Here is a 21,221-nt window from a genome sequence, read left to right on the forward strand (position 1 = left end):
TACGCCCCTGGTCTGCATGTAGTTTTGCTGGGAATCCAAACCGACAGAAAAAGTTCTTCCACAGTACCTTCGCCACTGTACAGGCTTTTTGGTCTTTAGTGGGATAGGCCTGGGCGTACCGGGAGAAGTGGTCAGTGACAATAAGCACATTTTCTATGCCTCCCTTTGATTTCTCCAGAGTCAGAAAGTCTACACACACAAGTTCCATGGGAGCGCTGCTGTGAATACTGACCAGGGGAGCCCTGAGGCCTGCAGTCGGAGTCTTTCTGAGGCAGCACCTTTCACACTGCTCACACCAAGCCTTGATTTCCTGGAACATCTTAGGCCAGTAAAATCTCTCCCTTATCATCTGCAGCGTTCTCTCAAACCCTAAATGCCCTGAGTCATCATGAAGTGCAGTCTTGACGGATGTGTGAAATCTCTCTGGTAGTACCAGCTGCTCTACTACTCCCCTTTGACAGTCTTGGACCTGACGATACATTATTCCATCCCTTACTAATAACCTCCGCCACTCTTTTAAGAGAAGGCAAACCTGCCTGCCACCACCAATCCTCTCGCTGCGGCTCGGTTTTTGGTTCACACTTTTAAAGTGCAAAACGGGACCGATTACAGCATCCTCTTTTTGCCCTGCACGAATCTCCTGTTTTGTCAATGCAGGTAGAGAGTCCATCCCCACATCTTGATAGGATTCACCGAGCGTGTGTGACAGAGGTTCTTGATGCTCAGGTCCCTCTGAAGCGGAGCTTTCCAGTTGTTGGGGAGATTGTTCCTCTACACACCTTTGTACTTTGGCTGATACAAGCTGAGGGCAGGTTTGCAGGACTTGGGTGACCTCCTGGTTAGACAGCCGGGAGAGGGCATCAGCGTTCGCATTATTCTGTCCCCTTCGATACTGCACATCAAAATCAAATGCTGACAGCCGAGACACCCACCGCTGACCTGTAGCATCCAATTTTGCAGACGACATGACATCCTTGAGGGGGTTATTGTCTGTCTGGACTGAGAACTTGCGCCCATATAGATGGTCATAGAACTTGTCGGTCACTGCCCATTTCAGAGCGAGGAACTCTAGTTTGTGTGCAGGATACCTCGTCTCTGCTGGGCTCAAGCCTCTGCTGCCATAAGCTATGACTCTCTCGACTCCGTCCTGAACTTGGGCTAATACAGCACCAAGCCCCTCCCCCGAGGCGTCAGTCTGGAGCAGAAAGGGTAGGCTGTAGTCTGGATAGCCTAACACTGGAGCAGTTGTCAAGCTTTCTCTCAGTGACTGAAAAGCCTCCTCACACTCATCAGTCCAGACAAAGGGCGGGTCAGGCACTAACCTCTTCTTCCCCCCTCTCCGTTTCTTTCTAGGGTCACCAGCGGTAAGGCGGTACAGGGGCGCGGCCAAGGTAGAGTAACTGCACACAAACCGCCTGTAATATCCGGTGAATCCCAGGAACTGAAGCACCTCTTTACGATTCGTGGGCCTCGCCCAGTCCTTGACTCTGCTGATCTTCTCTGGGTCTGTCCTGATGCCCTCCGCAGACACCAGGTGACCCAAGTAGTGCACCTCCTTTCTCACAAGCTGACATTTGGAAGGCTTCAACTTCAAGCCATGCTCCTTCAGTCGATCGAACACCAGCTGCAGCCTCTCCAGATGCTCATCAAAGGTTTTAGAGAATATGATCAGATCATCAAGGTAGATCAGGAGATGGGTGAAGTTCAGATCGCCAAAACAGCAGGTCATGAGTCTCTGGAAGGTGGACGGAGCGTTTTGAAGGCCGAAAGGCATTCTGTTGGCTTCAAACAGCCCCATGGGAGTACTGAACGCTGTTTTGTGTTTGTCCTGCTCCGCCACCTCTACCTGCCAGTATCCAGATGTGAGATCAAGTGTTGAGAAATACTTTGCTTGACCCAGAGCCTCCAGGGCCTCCTCTATTCTGGGCAGTGGAAATGCATCTCTTGTGCTGCAGGCGTTAAGCCTTCGGTAATCGATGCATAATCTTAGTGATCCGTCTTTCTTGGTAACAATCACTACTGGCGAAGCATATGGACTCTTACTAGGCCTGATAACCCCTGCTGTTTCCATTTCTGTCAGCAACTTCCTCACATCCTGCCACTGTGAAGGGGGAATCTTGCGGTACGAGAGTCGAAAGGGCTTTGAGTCGACCAGGGGGATTTCGTGCTGCACTGTTTTTGTGTGGCCGTAGTCCATTGAGTGCTGTGAGAACACCCCCATATTCCTCTCCACAAGCTCTTTTAGGAGGGCGCGCTGGTGCTCATTCTCCACTGCTGCTTCACTTATGTCCACCCCACCACTGCTCACAACTTGGTGCAGACACCGGTATGTCTCTTTGTTCTCCTCATTTTGATGACAACCCTGTTCCGTGGCTGAAAAATCCACAACACTGTCCACCAGGAAGGCGCTGGCCAGCTGTGTGTGTGGTTTGATTGTGACAGTTTGTTGGGACAGGTTCATCACTCTGACAGGAGCACAGCCTTTCTTCACATCTGCAAGAACTTTGGCGACCATAAGGTCCTGAGGAAGCCGAATGGAGGCGTGGCCTTCAATTAGCGCTGTGTATGTCTTTCTTTGTGGGCCAGTTTTGATTTTGCACATTAAGTCCATCTCTTTCCCTCCGGGGATGCGTATTTTACGGCCAGTGTACACAGCAGGGCCCACCATGTCGTCTGCTCCTGTATATTCAGTGTCGCCAGTTTCCAGTAAAGCTGTGTACCACTCTGGATGGCTTTCCTTCACCCGCTGAAGATATTGCTCCCCATAGGTTGCTTGGAGGTGCCTCCTGGCGGCACGGACGACATTAGTTCCCACAAGCAGTGGGACGGGGGAGCGATACTCGGAGTCAGGGACAACAAAAGCCGGCACTCTCTGGAACTCTTTCCCCAGCACTTTCAACTTAATACGCAGGACACCAGAGTAAGGCACATCCTGACCTGCTGCACCTGCTATGGGTATTTTAGAGGGCCGTAGTTTCTGTCCATGGAGGTCAGGGTGGTTGCACCAGTATCCGTGAGTAATACTGGTTACCTGAGAGCCGGAATCGATAAGAGCCCTGCACTTTAATCCATTGACTTCCACCTCACCCTCATTCCTGGGACCCACAATAGGAATGTCCTCTACTCCATCATCAGTATCGCTCACCTGCAGTGGGGGGGTCTTGCTGCTTGCCCATGGTTGCCCCAGTTACCACAGGCTCTAGGCGTTTATATGCTGCATTGAGTGGGGCGTGGTGCTCTCTGCGGAGGTCGCAGGCTGGGGTCGGTGAGTCCAGGGCAGACTGGGATCTGGGAGCACCGCTCGACATACTCGGGCTATATGCCCTTGCTTCCCACACCGGTAGCAAACAACACTGGAGCCCTGAGTAACTGTTCTGGGAGATGGTTGGGGCCTTAGTGGGGGTGCAGGGGCTGGTGCAGGGGTAGGTGCAGCAATTCTCAACTCAAGGTGAGCCAACTTGGTCACCTGTTCTTCTTGGCTAAGAGCTAATTTCTTGACCATATCTTTAAGCTCTGTCCACTCTGAAGTGTGTTTTGACCTCTCTGACCTCATATTGGTATCACATTCTGATGTGACCTGCACCTGGGTGAGCGCTTTCTTTGTCTTGTGTTGTGACTGGAACTTCTGAGTCTCTTTTGCAAGGTTTCTAAGCTCTGCTTGCAGCTCCCGGAACCTCAAAAGCCTGGGCTTCATTGGTGCGATCCTTGCATACACCATCTCATCCATAAGCCCTCTTAGAAACTGTCGAGTGAGTTTACTATCACGATCAGGAAATTGCCTGCCCCCTCTCTGACTTTCCTCTACCACTCTCAGTGTTGCCTCCAGAGCAATAGCATAAGAGCAGGCAGACTCTCCGGACCTCTGGCTGCGCTCATAGAAGTCGGCTAGTGGATCAAGTGAGCCTTGTGTGTCGCTGTATTCAGCCCTGAGCTCCTCATACGCCTTCTCTGGAGTCTGGTCGTGGGGGGGTAGGTTCAGGACTAGCTTCCTGGCCTCACCGCTCAGGTGTCGCACAACAGTCGAAAAGCGGAGGTGTGTGGGGAGCTCGATTGCCTCCAGAAGGTACTGCATATCACGAACCCAGTCTTCTACAAGTATTTTGCTGTCTGGATTGCCAGTGAAGATTTGGACATTTTTTACCTGATGAGTTTGCATGAACCCACCATATGCAGCTGGTGGAAGGGTTGTGTTGGCTGCGGCTCTGACGGCAGCATTCATTGGGGGCTCATACGGACGTGGGTGCATGTGCGGGGTGGTGGATGGGTGTTGTGGGAGTGTGTTGTGGTACATGACAGCTCGAGGGTCTGAGGCAGGGGCTGTGTGGTTAGGGGCCACATGTTGCACTGCTAGTGGGGTGGTCACCTCTTGGGGGTAGAGGGCAGCAGGCTGTGACATATGCAGCTGGGGGATTGATCCATGCTGCAAACTTTGAAGGGTCTGGCCAGTAGAAGAGAGGTAGCTCATATTGTTCATCATTGGTGGCATTTGAAAGCTTGGCATGAGGGCCTGGGGCACAGGGGGATTATATGCAGGACCAGTGTAGACCTGGGGTTTAGGCTCGGCAGCAGGGCTTTGGTAAGGAGGGGTGTCTGGGTGAGTCATGGTCGGCCGCTGTACAGTTTGCATTTCCGTGGAGGTGGGGCACGAGAGGCTGTGAATGGGCAAAGGGTGTGTGTGCTGGTTCACACTGGCTTGGGCCGGGGGATTAGGTTCCACTAATATCTGTACAGCTGGAAGGGATGCACTGGGCAGGCTGTAGTCTGGCCTGCTGTTTCGGTGGATTGGTTTGGCAGCTGGGCTGCTGTCAAAACATAGTGAGGGTGCTTGCATTGGAGCTCTAGAGGCTGGCAAGGTGGGTGCATGAGCTGGAGTGGAGTAGTGAATAGGGTAAGGTGACAGTATTGGGGGTGGTGGAGTGAGTGGTGCACTTAGTCCTGGGTATGGGGGCTGCTGACTGCTGTGGTGGTCTTGAGGGAGGATCAGCTGTTGGGTGGTGTTGGGGCTAGTGACGTGGTTGTTAAGCTTTGGCCTCACTGATTGCTGTTGATTTGCAGCACTGGTGGTTGTTACGCCCTTGTTTGAAAGGTGGGGTTGTGTCTGGGCTGGAGTGTCACAGTTGTGGCTGGCTGTGGGCATCGGGGGCAGTTGGGAATCCGGTGTGGCAGCAGAGGCACCTTCTTGCTTTGACTGATAATCTGCATAGTCACTGAACATTTTGATATATTTTTTTCTAAATCACTATGACTGGTGTAGCTGTTGGTGTCAAAACAGATGACTATTAATGATTCACTGTGTTCACAGAATAAGTTTAGCTGTGTATGCAAAATCTCCCCTTTTTTCCAGTAAATATATCAAAAAACAATAATCACTATCAACTCAAAACTCACATTAAACTTGAGTCAAAATCAGATGGTCAATACACAACCCTTAACCAAAACCAAAAAATTATGAATGATATATATCAGCTTAATGTTAAACACAGTGTTCCTATAGCAGGATCTCACATAGCACACTTTTACACAACACAAATAACAGTTAAGTTTATCGAAATATCATAAAAAGTCTTCAAATGGATATAGCAAGCTTTCAACAGTCTTTAAAGGATATTTGAAGAGGTGAGTATCTTGCCAATGCTGCAACGCCGATGACAGTAGTTCAGTCCACCACACTGTCCAGTCACTGAAGGTAACGCAGTTCAATGCAGCAGCAAAGGCGAGGACGCGAGTCTCTGTATCTCCTTGGATCTCGAAGCACCACGATCCGGGTCACGGCACCATGATGTAACCCGCACTTTGCGTTCGGCTGTCGTCTCCCTACACGCCCTGGGACTCTGCGTTGTGTTTGTTGTAGTATGATGTTTGCGTGGAAAAGGAAGGAGGCGGAGGCTTGGGATCGTGGCTGAGACCTGGACACTTTACTGGCACTCGCTTACACTTCACCTCTCATCAATCAGCTGGCCGCTGGCCTCATCATACTCACAGCTTCCGGCAGAAGAATAAAAAAAAAACATGTGATCAACGTAGCCTTTTGCCCGGGACAAGACTTAGGGGTACGGTGTTGCAAAAGGGACAAACATCGCCATTTGCGGCATTCCCAGGGGAACATACAGCGTAACAGTGCCACCCTGTGGCGGATTTGCATTACTACCTTACATTACCATGCACAGATTGTCAGTAAACAATTACATTAATGCTCCTCATTTCTTATGAAAACAATATTGCACTTAAGCTACACGCAGTTCCTTGTAGTTATCCGTTCCCTTGTGTCACCTTTCAGAACACAAACTTAAATGTCTGGCTTATTGACGTTATATGAACGAACACTGAGGAACTAATGTGTCCAAGGCAAGCTTATCTGAATTTCCCGTCTTGATGATCTGTCGCCGTCCTCCTTGTCGAGAGCGAGCAAAATTGGGAACGTTGGATCAATTGACTTGGGCGCAGATGAGTTACGTCTTCAACCACGCAGTTGAGTTCGACTATCAGTCCCTCCGGGAAATACCACCACAGTTCTTCATACAGATGACTTTTATTCACACTTCGCCATTCATCACCGTCGAACTATAAATACATACAGAAATACACAAATACAGAATAAATATATACACAAATTAATAACATAAAATGTACAGCAAAACATACACGCTTGCATGCTAGCCGAGCTAGCAACGTAACGTTACCTCACTGGCTGCATATGACCAAGAGGGAATGAGTCCAGTTTGAAGAATCTTCACAGAAAATCCGTCTTCCAAGTCAAAACTCTCAATAAACATAAAACATAAACCTTGTTTCCAAATGAGCATTAAATGATAACTTAGAAACTTAAAATAGGAGACATGAAACGAGTGACGACCGTAAACTTGTCAGCGCAGCTTGTCTGCTTCTCTTTGGTGACGTCAGTTCTAGTGTCGTCGACAGAACGCATGCAATGCATGGAATCAGGGCGTGTTACGTTAAAAAATGTCCCTGTGCAACAAATCATAGCTCAGTAATGTACCATATCACTTTTCATAAAATAAAGTCTGCATATTAACATGCATAATATCAATTAGATTAATTACTCTAATTAGGCTTGGCCAATAATACAATTACAAAAAATAATGACAAATAATAATATTTGGCAGTTAAAGTGTTTATGGTAAATAATATGAGTTAATTTATAGTGTGTAAGATAAATATTATGAGTTAATTTATAAAGAGTGTGTAAGATACATATTATGAGTTACTCTATAAAAAGTGCGTTAGATAAATATTATGAGTTAATTTATAGTGTGTAAGATAAATATGAGTTAATTTATAGAGTGTGTAAGATAAATATTGTGAGTTAATCTATAGAGTGTGTAAGATAAATATTATGAGTTAATCTATAAAAAGTGCGTTAGATAAATATTATGAGTTAATTTATAAAGAGTGTAAGATAAATACTATGAGTTAATTTATAGTGTGTAAGGTAAATATTAGGAGTTAATTTATAAAGAATGTGTAAGATAAATATTATGAGTTAATTTATAGATTGTGTAAGGTAAATATTATGAGTTAATTTATAAAGAGTGTGTATGATAAATATGAGTTTATTTATAGTGTTAGATAAAAATTCAGTAAATTTATAAAGAGTGTGTAACATAAATATTATTAGTTAATTTATAGTGTTTAAGATAAATATTATGAGTTAATTTATTAAGAGTCTACTACTACTACTACTTTCGGCTGCTCCCGTTAGGGGTCGCCACAGCAGATCATCCGTTTCCATCTCTTCCTGTCCTCTGCATCTTCTTCTGTCACACCAGCCACATGCATGTCCTCCCTCACCACATCCATAAACCTCCTCTTTGGCCTTCCTTTTTTCCTCTTCCCTGGCAGCTCCATATTCAGCATCCTTCTCCCAATATACTCAGCATCTCTCCTCCACACATGTCCAAGCCATCTCAATCTTGCCTCTCTTGCTTTGTCTCCAAACCGTCCAACCTGAGCGGTCCCTCTAATATAATCGTTCCTAATCATGTCCTTCTTCATTACTCTCAGTGAAAATCTTAGCATCTTCAACTCTGCCACCTCCAGCTCCGCCTCCTGTCTTTTCGTCAGTGCCACTGTCTCCAAACCATATAACATAGCTGGTCTCACAACCATCTTGTAAACTTTCCCTTTAACTCTTGCTGATACCCTTCTGTCGCAAATCACTCCTGACACACTTCTCCACCCACTCCAACCTGCCTGCACTCTCTTTTTCACCTCTCTACTGCACTCCCCATTACTTTGGACAGTTGACCCCAAGTATTTAAACTCAAATGCCTTTGTCACCTCCACTCCTTGCATCCTGACCATTCCACTGTCCTCTCTCTAATTCACGCATAGGTATTCCGTCTTGCTCCTACTGACTTTCATTCCTCTTCTCTCCAGTGCATACCTCCACCTCTCCAGGCTCTCCTCAACCTGCACCCTACTCTCGCTACAGATCACAATGTCATCCGCGAACATCATCGTCCATGGAGACTCCTGCCTGATCTTGTCCGTCAACCTGTCCATCACCATTGCAAACAAGAAAGGGCTCAGAGCCAATCCTTGATGTAATCCGACCTCCACCTTGAACCCATCTGTCATTCCAACCGCACACCTCACCATTGTCACACTTCCCTCATACGTATCCTGCACCACTCCTACATACTTCTCTGCAACTCCTGACTTCCTCATACAACACCACACCTCCTCTCTCGGCACTCTGTCATAAGCTTTCTCTAAATCTACAAAGACACAATGCAACTCTTTCTGGCCTTCTCTATACTTCTCCATCAACATTCTCAAAGCAAACATCGCATCTGTGGTGCTCTTTCGTGGCATGAAACCATACTGCTGCTTGCTGATCGTCACCTCTCCTCTTAACCTAGCTTCTATTACTCTTTCCCAAACCTTCATGCTGTGGCTGATCAACTTTATACCTCTGTAGTTGTTACAGTTCTGCACATCGCCCTTGTTCTTGAAAACCGGTACCAGTATGCTTCTTCTCCACTCCTCAGGCATCCTCTCACTTTCCAGGATTGTGTTAAACAATCTAGTTAAAAACTCCACTGCCATCTCTCCTAAACATCTCCATGCCTCCACAGGTATGTCATCAGGACCAACTGCCTTTCCACTCTTCATCCTCTTCATAGCTGCCCTCACTTCCTCCTTGCTAATCCGCTGAACTTCCTGATTCACTATCCCTACATCATCCAACCTTCTCTCTCTCTCATTTTCTTCATTCATCAGCCCCTCAAAGTACTCCTTCCACCTTCTTAGCACACTCTCCTCGCTTGTCAGCACATTTCCATCTCTATCATTGATCGCCCTAACTTGCTGCACATCCTTTGCAGCTTGGTCCCTCTGTCTAGCCAATCGGTCCAAGTCCTTTTCTCCTTCCTTAGTGTCTAATCTATCATACAACTCACCATACGCCTTTTCCTTTGCCTTTGCCACCTCTCTCTTTGCTTTACGCTGCATCTCCTTGTACTCCTGTCTACTTTCTTCATCTCTCTTACTATCCCACTTCTTCTTTGCCAACCTTTTCCTCTGTATAATTTGCTGTACTTCCTCATTCCACCACCAAGTCTCCTTGTCTTCCTTCCTCTGTCCTGATGACACACCAAGTACCTTCCTAGCTGTCTCCCTCACTATTTCTGCAATGGTTGTCCAGCCATCTGGCAACTCTTCACTACCACCCAGTGCCTGTCTTAACTCCTGCCTGAACTCCACACAACAGTCTTCCTTCTTCAACTTCCACCATTTGATCTTCGGCTGTGTCTTCACTCGCTTCCTCTTCTTGGTCTCCAAAGTCATCCTACAGACCACCATCCGATGCTGCCTAGCTACGTTCTCCCCTGTCACCACCTTGCAGTCTCCAATCCCTTTTAGATGGCGCCTTCTACATAAGATATAGCCCACCTGTGTGCACTTTCCTCCACTCTTGTATGTCACCCTGTGTTCCTCCCTCTTCTTGAAATATGTATTCACCACAGCCATTTCCATCCTTTTCGCAAAATCGACCACCATCTGTCCTTCCACATTTCTCTTCTTGACTCCATACCTTCCCATCACCTCCTCATCACCTCTGTTCCCTTCACCAACATGTCCATTGAAGTGCGCTCCAATCACCACTCTCTCCTCCTTGGGTACCCTCTCCACCATGTCGTCCAACTCACTCCAGAATTCTTCTTTTTCATCCATCTCACACCCAACTTGTGGGGCATATGCGCTGATAACATTCAGCAATAAACCTTCAATTTCCAGCTTCATACTCATCACTCTGTCTGACACTCTCTTCACCTCCAGCATGCTCTTGACATACTCTTCCTTCAGAATTACCCCTACCCCATTACTCCTCCCATTCACACCATGGTAGAAGAGTTTGAACCCACCTCCGATACCCCTGGCCTCACTCCCCTTCCACCTGGTCTCTTGCACACACAGTATGCCTACCTTTCTTCTTTCCATCATGTCAGCCAGCTCTCTCTCTCTTTACCAGTCATAGTGCCAACATTCAAAGTTCCAACTCTCACCTCCACATGCCTACCCTTCCTCCTCTCTAGCTGCCTCTGGACATGCTTTCCCCCTCTCCTTCTCCTTCGCCCAACAGTAGCATAGTTTCCACCGACACCCTGCTGGTTAACAGTACCGGTGGCGGTCGTTGGTAACCCGGGCCTCGACCGATCCGGTCTGTAAGTCTTATTTATGATCCGCATATTTGATTTGGCAAAGATTTTACGCCGGATGCCCTTCCTGACGCAACCCTCCCCATTTGTCCGGGCTTGGGACCGGCACTAAGGATGCACTGGCTTGTGCATCCTCAGTGGCTGGGTTAATTTATAAAGAGTGTGTTAGATAAATATTATGAGTTAACTAAAAGAGTTAAGATACATATTATGAGTTAATTTATAAAGAGTGTGTTAGATACATATTATGAGTTAATTAATAAAGAGTGTGTAAGATAAATATTATGAGTTAATTTATAAAGTGTGTGTAAGATAAAAATTTTGAGTTAAGTGATGAGTAGTGGAGAAGGGGTGGGAGTAACTAAGTTTATACTTCCTCCTACTCCTGTTTGAACATGTAATATTTAATTTGTGTTTAATTTGTTTGTTGAGTTTGTTTTATAGGTATATTGAACATTTCAGTTTAATATTATTATTGTTTTGTTTTTATGTTTTCTTTTTGTTGCCTCTTGTTTTACTTGTTCAGTATTAATCAGATCGAATCAAACCTTCATGAAAGGTCCAAATCAACCTGCTTTACTTTATTTTTCAATTGTAAAGTAAAAATGTTGAGAATCTAATTAAAAAAAATGACACTGCATCAACTGGAACACAACTGTTGTTGAAGTGGTGAATTTGTCCCCCTACCACCCCCCACCCCTCTTTAACTCTCAAGCATATTCAGCCCCTGGGACCCCCCCAGCCAACCGCTCGTCCTTCAGTGGTGTCGTCCCCAGAGACCCAGCTGGACTGTACCGAGCCCAGGTTAGTCGAACCGAGCCCAGCTTAGTTGTACCGAGCCCAGGTTAGTCATACTGAGCCCAGGTTACCGAGCCCAGGTTAGTCGTACCGAGCCCAGGTTATTTGTACCGAGCCTAGGTTAGTCGACCCGAGCCAAGGTTAGTTTTTCGAGCCGTGGTTAGTTGTACCGAGCCCGGGTTAGTCGTACCGAGCTGAGGTTAGTTGTATCGAGCCCAGGTTAGTTTTACTGAGCTCAGGTTAGTTTACCGAGCCCAGGTTAGTCGTACTGAGCTGAGGTTAGTTTTACCGAGCCCAGGTTAATCGTACTGAGCCCAGGTTAGGCGTACCGAGCTAAGGTTATTTGTACCGAGTTGAGGTTATTTGTACCAAGCCCAGGTTAGTTTTACTAAGCCCAGGTTAGTCGTACTGAGCCAATGTTAGTCGTACTGGGCTGAGGTTAGTCGTACTGAGCCCAGGGTAGCCGTACCTAGCTGAGGTTAGTTGTACCGAGCCCAGGTTAGTCATACTGAGCCCAGGTTAGTCATACCGAGCTGAGGTTAGTTGTATTGAGCCCAGGTTAGTCGTACCAAGCTGAGGTTAGTCGTACCAAGCTGAGGTTAGCTGTACCAAGCCAGGGTTAGTCATACTGAGGTTAATTGTACTGAACCCAGGTTAGTTGTACCGAGCTGAGGTTAGTTGTACCGAGCCCAGGTTAGTTGTACCGAACTGAGGTTAGTTGTACTGAGCCCAGGTTAGTCATACCGAGCCCAGGTTAGTCATACTGAGCCCAGGTAAGTCGTAACGAGCTGAGGTTAGTTGTACTGAGCCCAGGTTAGTCGTACCGAGCCCAGGTTAGTTGTACCGAGCCCAGGTCAGTCGTATTGAGCCCAGGTTAGTCGTACCGAGCTGAGGTTAGTTGTACCGAGCCCGGGTTAGTCGTACCGAGCTGAGGTTAGTTGTATCGAGCCCAGGTTAGTTTTACTGAGCTCAGGTTAGTTTACCAAGCCCAGGTTAGTCGTACCGAGCCCAGGTTAGTCGTACTGAGCTGAGGTTAGTTTTACCGAGCCCAGGTTAGTCGTACTGAGCCGAGGTTTGTCGTACCGAGCTAAGGTTATTTGTACTGAGTTGAGGTTATTTGTACCAAGCCCAGGTTAGTTTTACTAAGCCCAGGTTAGTCGTACTGAGCCAAGGTTAGTCGTACTGGGCTGAGGTTAGTCGTACTGAGCCCAGGTTAGCTGTACCTAGCTGAGGTTAGTTGTACCGAGCCCAGGTTAGTCATACTGAGCCCAGGTTAGTCATACCGAGCTGAGGTTAGTTGTATTGAGCCCAGGTTAGTCGTACCAAGCTGAGGTTAGTCGTACCAAGCTGAGGTTAGCTGTACCAAGCCAAGGTTAGTCATACTGAGCCCAGGTTAGTCATACCAAGCTGAGGTTAGTTGTATTGAGCCCAGGTTAGTCGTACCAAGCTGAGGTTAGTCGTACCAAGCTGAGGTTAGTCATACTGAGGTTAATTGTACTGAACCCAGGTTAGTTGTACCGAGCTGAGGTTAGTCATACCGAGCCCAGGTTAGTCATACTGAGCCCAGGTAAGTCGTACCGAGCTGAGGTTAGTTGTACTGAGCCCAGGTTAGTCGTACCGAGCCCAGGTTAGTTGTACTGAGCCCAGGTTAGTCGTACAGAGCCCAGGTTAGTTGTACCGAGCCCAGGTTAGTCATACTGAGCCCAGGTTAGTCGTACTGAGCTGAGGTTAGTTTTACCGAGTCCATGTTAATCGTACTGAGCCGAGGTTAGTCGTACCAAGCTAAGGTTATTTGTACCAAGTTGAGGTTATTTGTACCAAGCCCAGGTTAGTTTTACTAAGCCCAGGTTAGTCGTACTGAGCCAAGGTTAGTCGTACTGGCTGAGGTTAGTCGTACTGAGCCCAGGTTAGCCGTACCTAGCTGAGGTTAGTTGTACCGAGCCCAGGTTAGTCGTACCGAGCTGAGGTTAGTCGTACCAAGCTGAGGTTAGCTGTACCAAGCCAAGGTTAGTCATACTGAGGTTAATTGCACTGAACCCAGGTTAGTTGTACCGAGCTGAGGTTAGTTGTACCGAGCCCAGGTTAGTTGTACCGAACTGAGGTTAGTTGTGCTGAGCCCAGGTTAGTCATACCGAGCCCAGGTTAGTCATACTGAGTCCAGGTAAGTCGTACCGAGCTGAGGTTAGTTGTACTGAGCCCAGATTAGTCGTACCGAGCCCAGGTTAGTTGTACTGAGCCCAGGTTAGTCGTACTGAGCCCAGGTTAGTCGTATCAAGCTGAGGTTAGTTGTACCGAGCCCAGGTTAGTCGTACCGAGCCCAGGTTAGTCGTACAGAGCCCAGGTTAGTCATACTGAGCTGAGGTTAGTTGTACCGAGCCCAGGTTAGTCGTACTGAGCTGAGGTTAGTCGTACCAAGCTGAGGTTAGCTGTACCAAGCCAAGGTTAGTCATACTGACGTTAATTGTACTGAACCCAGGTTAATTGTACCGAGCTGAGGTTAGTTGTACCAAGCCCAGGTTAGTTGTACCGAACTGAGGTTAGTTGTACTGAGCCCAGGTTAGTCATACCGAGCCCAGGTTAGTCATACTGAGCCCAGGTTAGTTGTACCGAGCTCAGGTTAGTCATACTGAACCCAGGTTAGTTGTACCGAGCCCAAGTTAATCGTACCGAGCCCAGGTTAGTTGTACAGAGCTGAGGTTAGTTGTACCGAGTTGAGGTTAGTTGTACCGAACCCAGGTTAGTCGTACTGAGCCGAGGTTAGTCATACCGAGCTGAGGTTAGTTTACTGAGTTGAGGTTAGTTGTATCGAGCCCAGGTTAGTCGTACCAAGCTGAGGGTAGTTGTACCGAGCCCAGGTTAGTCATACTGAGCTGAGGTTAGTTGTACCGAGACCAGGTTAGTCGTACTGAGCTGTGGTTAGTTGTACCAAGCTGAAGTTAGTTGTACTGAGCCCAGGTTAGTCGTACCGAGCCGATACCGAGTCGAGGTTAGTTGTACTGAGCTGAGGTTAGTTGTACCGAGCCCAGATTAATCGTACCGAGCCCAGGTTAGTCATACTGAGCCGAGTTTAGTTGTACTGAGCCCAAGTTAGTCATAGTGAGCCGAGGTTAGTCGTACCACGGTTAGTATTACCGAACCCAGGTTAGTCGTACCGAGCCCAGGTATGATTAGCTGCTTAAAAGAGCTGCCTGTGGCCCTGGTGGAGTAATAATAATAATAATAATCATTACATTTATATAGCGTTTTTCTAGGTACCCAAACTCAAAGTAAGTTTAGTTACGGAGGAGGTAACAGCTACTTTCCTTTGGTACAGTGATTGTAGTACTGTTGTAAATTCTTTGTACATATAGTTTTTGGGGTTTTTTTTGGGGGGGGGGTTGAAAGATATTTGAGTTATTGAGGAACTAATTTTTGTAATATTTTGCAATCCTGTATATAGAGTAATTTGTTTTTCTGTTTTTCATCTTTTTGCACTTTGTAAATGTTCTCACTGTGTGCACCTTGGAAGGCCAAGCACAATAAATAACACCATCATCTGTTTTTCATGCCTGTTTTTCCAATTTTTGAGGAGTTTGAAATGACATGACCAGTCTGACCATGACATATGGTGTCAGAAGTGAGATGGCTAGTCAGAAGAAGATAACCCTCCTTCAAATGCAGCACACAGGACTGCACTCCCAACTGTGAGAGTAGAATGAGGAGACGGCAACCATCAATGCATAACCGATTTGGGAGACAGTGCCTTCATCATCATCATCAAAGGAAGACAATGAGGAGGACAGGTCCAGGCCAACCCCCAGCAGCTCCTGCAGCGCCAGCATCAACAGGTGGACTAGGGGGAGTACTACTGACAAAAGTGAGAGACGACTTGGCAGCACAGCAAAGGAGACAGGAGGGCCTGTTGGCAGAGATTTGAGGCCTGCGGCCTCTCTTCCACTGACTAACCAGTTACCTCACCCTGCCCCGTCAATATGTTGCCACTACGCCGCCTGCTACCAACCTGCCAGTCACTGCTACAGTGCCAAGCAGTGACAGCATCCAGCCCCAGACTTGAACTGCCAACACCAACACCCCAGTGTGTGCATCAGGCTGCACTGTCAGAGGTACCCTCTCTCCAGTTTCAAGACTCAGAACAGCAGACCTGACCGGCCAAGGCAATAGTGGAGGCGCTATACTGAGCCAAAATCACACAATATCAGATGGGCGAGGACACTGAGAACTTTTTGTTACGTTTTGAGCCCATTGCCAAAATGTGAAAATGGCCAGAGAGAGAGTGGACATGCCGACTCGTTCCACTGCTTTCTGGGAAGACATTGGAGGCCTACACTGTGATGGGCAGGAAAAAGCCCACTGCTATACAGACCTGAAAGCAGTGCTGCTGACCAAGTTCGACATCTCCCCAGAGACATACCGGCTGCAGTTCTGGTCAACTACTGTACTTGCTACCTAGCGAGAACCCCTCCGAGACCTATCCCCACTTTAAGGGCCTCTACTGGTGCTGGATTCGGCCACAGCAGCACACCAAGGTGGAGGTTGGTGAGACCATCATCTTGGAGCAGCTACTCTGGGTACTTCCCTTTGAGGTGAGGACCTAGGTGAAGAAGCATGAATGTGGCGCGAATTCATGTTTGCAGCAGCCTCACCCAGTACCGGTGTGGGTGTGGGAAGATGGCGACACAAATTCACGTTTGTGGCACGCTCACCCAGTACCATCCATGCAGTGTCTTTGTCCACGTCTGCGTCTAAGTTTGTCTTCGTTTGATGGCTGGGAGAGCTGGCGCTGGATCGGCTGGGAGAGCTTGGTGTACTGCATCCTGTGGGCCCAGGGACCAATGCCCTGCCTGGAGCTGTGCCCGAAGAAGAAACACTGAGGGCAGTCTGACAGGACGCAGTAATGGGACAGGCTAAGCTAACTGCTAGCCCATTTAGACCGGCAGTTCCGATAACACCGAGGGCGGCAGCCTTGCCTAGCGTTGACTGTGGTGTTTTTGGGGTCGTCATGTGGAGTGCGGGCAAGTGTGTCGAGGGTGTCTGGCTGGGAGAATCTAGAATCGAAACGTCAAAACTAGAATTGATTTTAAAATTATGTTACTTGTATACAAAACGCTAAAGCCTTGTACCTCAGTATATAAAAGACATGCTAATTACATGCAAACCAGCAAGAGCTCTCAGGTCCAAAGGCAGGGGTCCTTTAATCCTCCTTCATGCTAAGTCTACATCAGGGGATGCTGCATTTTGTATTTACGCCTAAAGAAGGTTGAACGTCTGTTATATCTGGTTAGGTAGTGTTATGCCCGAGTCTGACTTGTATGGTTGAGCACTAGCAGTTACTGTGCCTTGAGGAAGAGCAGGGGGCAGTGTGAATTACGGCAAGGTGGAAAGTGTCGTGAGTTGATGTTGGTTAAGTAAAAGTTGTAAACGTGGCTCCCGGTGTGGTCATTGAACATATTTGGCGAACGAGGATGGCTGGCTTCGTTCAATCGCCACCGCCACCTTTCCTACCCGTTCCCGGTGACCCAGGTGTTCCCTGGGACTGATGGATATCGTCGTTTGATTACTATTTACTGGCTCTGGGGCATTCGGATTTAGCAGCAGCTAGAAAGTGTGCGCTCTTGCAGCACTGCCTCGGTCAGGAGGGGCAACGTATTTTCGCTACACTCTCGGTGGCGGATGACACCTATGCTGTGGCTACCAACGCACTACAGCCCCATTTCAGCTCAGGAAGGAGCTGACGCATGCTCTGGTTTGAGTTTCGCCAGAGAGCCCAGAAGTCTGGTGAGTCAGTGGGCCAGTTCGTCTCTGCCTTACGTGGGCTAGCAAAGCATTGTGACTTCGGGGCTTTGGAAGATGGACTTGTGCTCAGCTGAGGGAAAGACTGTTACTCGAACCAGACTCCATGACATTATCTGACGCTATAGTGATTGGGAATCAGTTGGAAACGGCTCTGCTGGAAGCGCACAAGTTCTCTCGCGCTGTGCAGGAGCCCGTGACGTCACTGCTTCCGGTAGTTCACCGCTTAAACGCGTCTCTGCTTAAAGTACCTACTGTTGCCCAGGAGACGGCAGGGGCGGCTGACATGGACAGTGACAGGTTTGATGTGCAAAGAGTGGCAGACAGGGGGTCTAGGGAGAGTGCGCCCTAGCGTTGTACTAACTGTGGCTCCACAAATCATGTATCTCGGGACAAATCATGTCCTGCCCTGGGCAAGCACTGTCATAACTGCAACAAGATGAATCACCTTGCACGCTGGTGCCGCTCCCCCCCTGCAGACTCACAGGCTGCTGCAGTTCCTATCAACACAGTTCAGACCACCATGGTCACCTGTGACGCGTCCGGGGTGGCACTTGGTGCAGTGCTCTCCCAGGTCCATGAGGGGATAGAGCGTCCAGTGGTCTTCGCCTTGTGGGCACTCACTCCGGCAGAGCAGAAGTACTCAGTGGGGGAAAGGGAAGCTCTTGCCTGCCTGTGGGCATGCAAACGCTGGCATGTCTACCTGTACGGCAGGGCTTTCACTATCTGCACAGATCATCAGGCGCTGACGGCTCTGCTGGCGACCCAAAATTCAGGGCACAGGCCCATGAGACTACTGAGATGAGCGGATAGGCTGAATCAGTACAACTTCAGACTCAAGTTTATGCCGGGGCGTACCAATACAGTGGCCGACCTCCTGTCCCAAGCCATCTCTCTGACCAAAGAGGTAAGAGCGGCGACGCCAGAGGATGACAACGACGACAATGACGACTGTGTCCACATGCTACATGGGCCCCTCAGCACAGTAGTCACCCTGGCCAAGCTGCAGAAGGCCTCGGCTGAGGATGAGACACTCACAACCCTTCGTGCCTACGTCCAGGATGGCTGGCCTGCCAAGGTGGATGACAGGCTGCTCCCCTACCATAAAGTCCGCGACGAGCTCTCCTGCTGGGGGGAGGTGTGCCTCTCCTGTGGCCACCGTGCCATTGTACCAGAGACTCTAAAGGCCAGAATGCTGTAAATAGTGCATGATGGGCATCTGGGGGTGGTCAAGGTGAAGCATCGCTTCCGAGACACTGTGTTGTGGTCTCACATAGACTCTAACACAGAGGAGCGGTTGCGTAACTGCACCTGCTGCCTTCTGAGTGGGAAAACCATGTTTCGACAAAGCGAGACAGGAACAATCATTAAGTGTGTGCTCACATTGTCATTAAGTCATAGAGGTGCTTCATGTTACTTGTGTTTTAATGTAACTAATGTTTGTGTTTTTCTTTATCTCAGTCCTGGTACCTGGGAAACTGAGTGAGCGCTACAGGGAAGAACATGACCACGGCATCACATCAACAGCGTTCTTATGACGACACACAGCACAAGGAAAATAAACTCATGTGGAAACTTAGCATGTGGTGGTACATGTATAAATATATATCTAGAAATACTTATATATGTATCGACACAGCAGAGTTGTCAGAGACCGCTTGGATGGACAAAGACAAGTCGAGAGGTTGAGGCATTCTGCTACTTCTCACTTGTGCCGAAAAGTAATGCCAAAAAGGTATGAGGATTGACATAAGATGGCCTTCAATGTGCATACTTCCGGTGAAAATATCAGGAAAGAAGGGGAAGTCTGGGTAGTCTACAGACTGTTTCACCCGACTCAACTCAACCCTCCTATCGAGCGTCTACCCTCAGTCTGCTGGTTAGAATCGGCTCTGTGCATCACTGTAGTCCGCTGACTTCCGGTTTCTACTGCAGCGGTCTTACCAGTTTCCTGTTTGTTGGCGTGTGCTGTTGACAATGGCATGTTTTTGGCAATGCCTGCAAGATTTACCATGGATAAATGTCCACCACATGCACACAACTGTCCACACACTTCCGCCTGCACCTCCCAGCACACGGGTGAAAAGTTTCCAGTTGTACATATCAAGTTACGTCCGTCAGCCCATCCGCTCATCCTCATAGTTGTGTGACGTAACTTGATATGTACAACTGGAAACTTTTCACGCGTTTGCTGGCAGGTGCAGGTGGAAGTTTGTCGACAGTTGTGTGCATGTCGTGGACATTTATCCATAGTAAATCTTGCAGGCAACGCCAAAAATATGCCATTGTCGATAGCACACGCCAACAAACAGGAAACTGGTGTGACCGCTGCAGTAGAAACCGGAAGTCTGGACTACAGTCATGCACAGAGCCGAGTGGCCCTGTTCCTTAGGATGAATATTAGCCTTTCTTTTGCTTCCTAATTCCCCTCCAGAATGCTGTAGGAACGATATTACCTTCCCCCTCCCCTACCTAAGATTTCTTCTACCCCTTCCAAATGTGGGTGCTGCTTCTTATATATGCAATTAAGCTTTCTTTCCGGACCAACCGAGAAGAAGGAGGTCCTGTTGGTAATGATTATTTGCACTTTTCTATGTTTTTTGATGCGCTTGAGGAAATCCGAAGAGTTCAAACAGCACTTGTACTGTTCTGTCCTCCTGCTAAAATAGAGGTTTTCTCTTTACTTTTGTTGACAGTCGTCAGTGTGTTGGTATCATGTTTCTTTGTGTGAGTGGTGTTTTAGGACTGTTCTGCTGGTGCTTTCTTTAACAGCTGCATCGTTGCTGCTGAGCACAGTAGTACCGGTGTCAGTACTACAGAGGGCGAGGCAGCGTCACCACTTCTCAACATATCTTGTGTTGAAGGGGGGACAGCAAACTACAGAGTTGTAATAACACGACTCTACAGAAGGACGTAGTAGTGCGCAGCAAGGCCCTTTGTGACTGTGTTTGTGCCTGACCAGATAATGCAGCACCGCTGTGCTAATCCAGCTGTAAAAGAAGCTGTAACCTGGGGCATCCGGGGGGCGTGGCGGCCTATTCCGTTGCCTACCAACACGGGGATCGCCGGTTTGAATCCCCGTGTTACCTCCGGCTTGGTCGAGCGTCCCTACGGACACAATTGGCCGTGTCTGCGGGTGGGAAGACGGACGTGGGTGTGTCCTGGTTGCTGCACTAGCGCCTCCTCTGGTTAATTGAGGCGCCTTTTCGAGGGGGGGGGGGTGGAGGGGAACTGGGGGGAATAGCGTGACCCTCCCATGCGCTACGTCCCCCTGGTGAAACTCCTCACTGTCAGGTGAAAAGAAGCGGCTGGCGACTCCACATGTATGGGAGGAGGCATGTGGTAGTCTGCAGCCCTCCCCGGATCAGCAGAGGGGGTGGAGCAGAGACCGGGACGGCTCGGAAGAGTGAGGTGATTGGCTGGATACAATTGGGACGAAAAAGGAAGAAGAAATCCAAAAAATTAAAAAATAACAAACATATTTGACATTCATATCAGAAAGTCCAATAGTGTGAACGGAACAGCGATGGCATCTCGAGCAGAAACCCACAACAGCCAGTCAGAACAAAATTCAGAAATTTGGGAAGTGGAATGTTAAGAACTCAAAACAATACCATTACTTTTAATCGTCAGTTGAATATAGTAGTCAACCTCCACTATTGTTTTGCCCTCCAGTCACGCTCCATTGCAAGTTTTTGAGACTTGTTCTTTTTTTTATAAAGGCGGTTAGTATTACAGTTGTGTTGCATTAGTGCCATCTGCTGGTTTAAGATAAAACAGCTGTGGGATTCAGGACTGATTGGTGGTTAGTATACACACGTGTCATCTTTGCTTAACTGGCTAGTGTGTGCACTTTGACGACTGAAGGACAAAAAAAAAATCTGTGAAATGTGCCACCGGTCTGTGATACTGCTTCCGCCGAACACCGGAAGTATTACCCATAATCGTTTC

General features: G+C 48.1%; 1 protein-coding gene across 8 annotated transcripts in view; it reads left to right on the top strand.

The window, feature by feature from the left end:
- nfic (nuclear factor I/C) overlaps positions 1–19,255 on the top strand; it is a 408,020-nt gene extending 388,765 nt beyond the window's left edge. For 7 of the 8 annotated variants that reach the window (XM_056275684.1, XM_056275690.1, XM_056275686.1 and 4 more), the window contains 2 exons: positions 11,398–11,486; positions 18,732–18,849. In XM_056275684.1, coding sequence (XP_056131659.1) covers positions 11,398–11,486; positions 18,732–18,752 — 110 coding nt within the window. In that variant the 3' untranslated portion in view covers positions 18,753–18,849. Of the gene's footprint in view, positions 1–11,397; positions 11,487–18,731 lie in introns of all 8 variants that reach the window. The other variant, XM_056275685.1, reaches the window with a different exon arrangement.
- The last annotated feature ends 1,966 nt before the right edge of the window (positions 19,256–21,221 follow it).

The sequence above is a fragment of the Lampris incognitus genome, chromosome 3 (genome assembly GCF_029633865.1).
Source record: "Lampris incognitus isolate fLamInc1 chromosome 3, fLamInc1.hap2, whole genome shotgun sequence".
In the NCBI taxonomy this organism is placed as follows: Eukaryota; Metazoa; Chordata; class Actinopteri; order Lampriformes; family Lampridae; genus Lampris; species Lampris incognitus.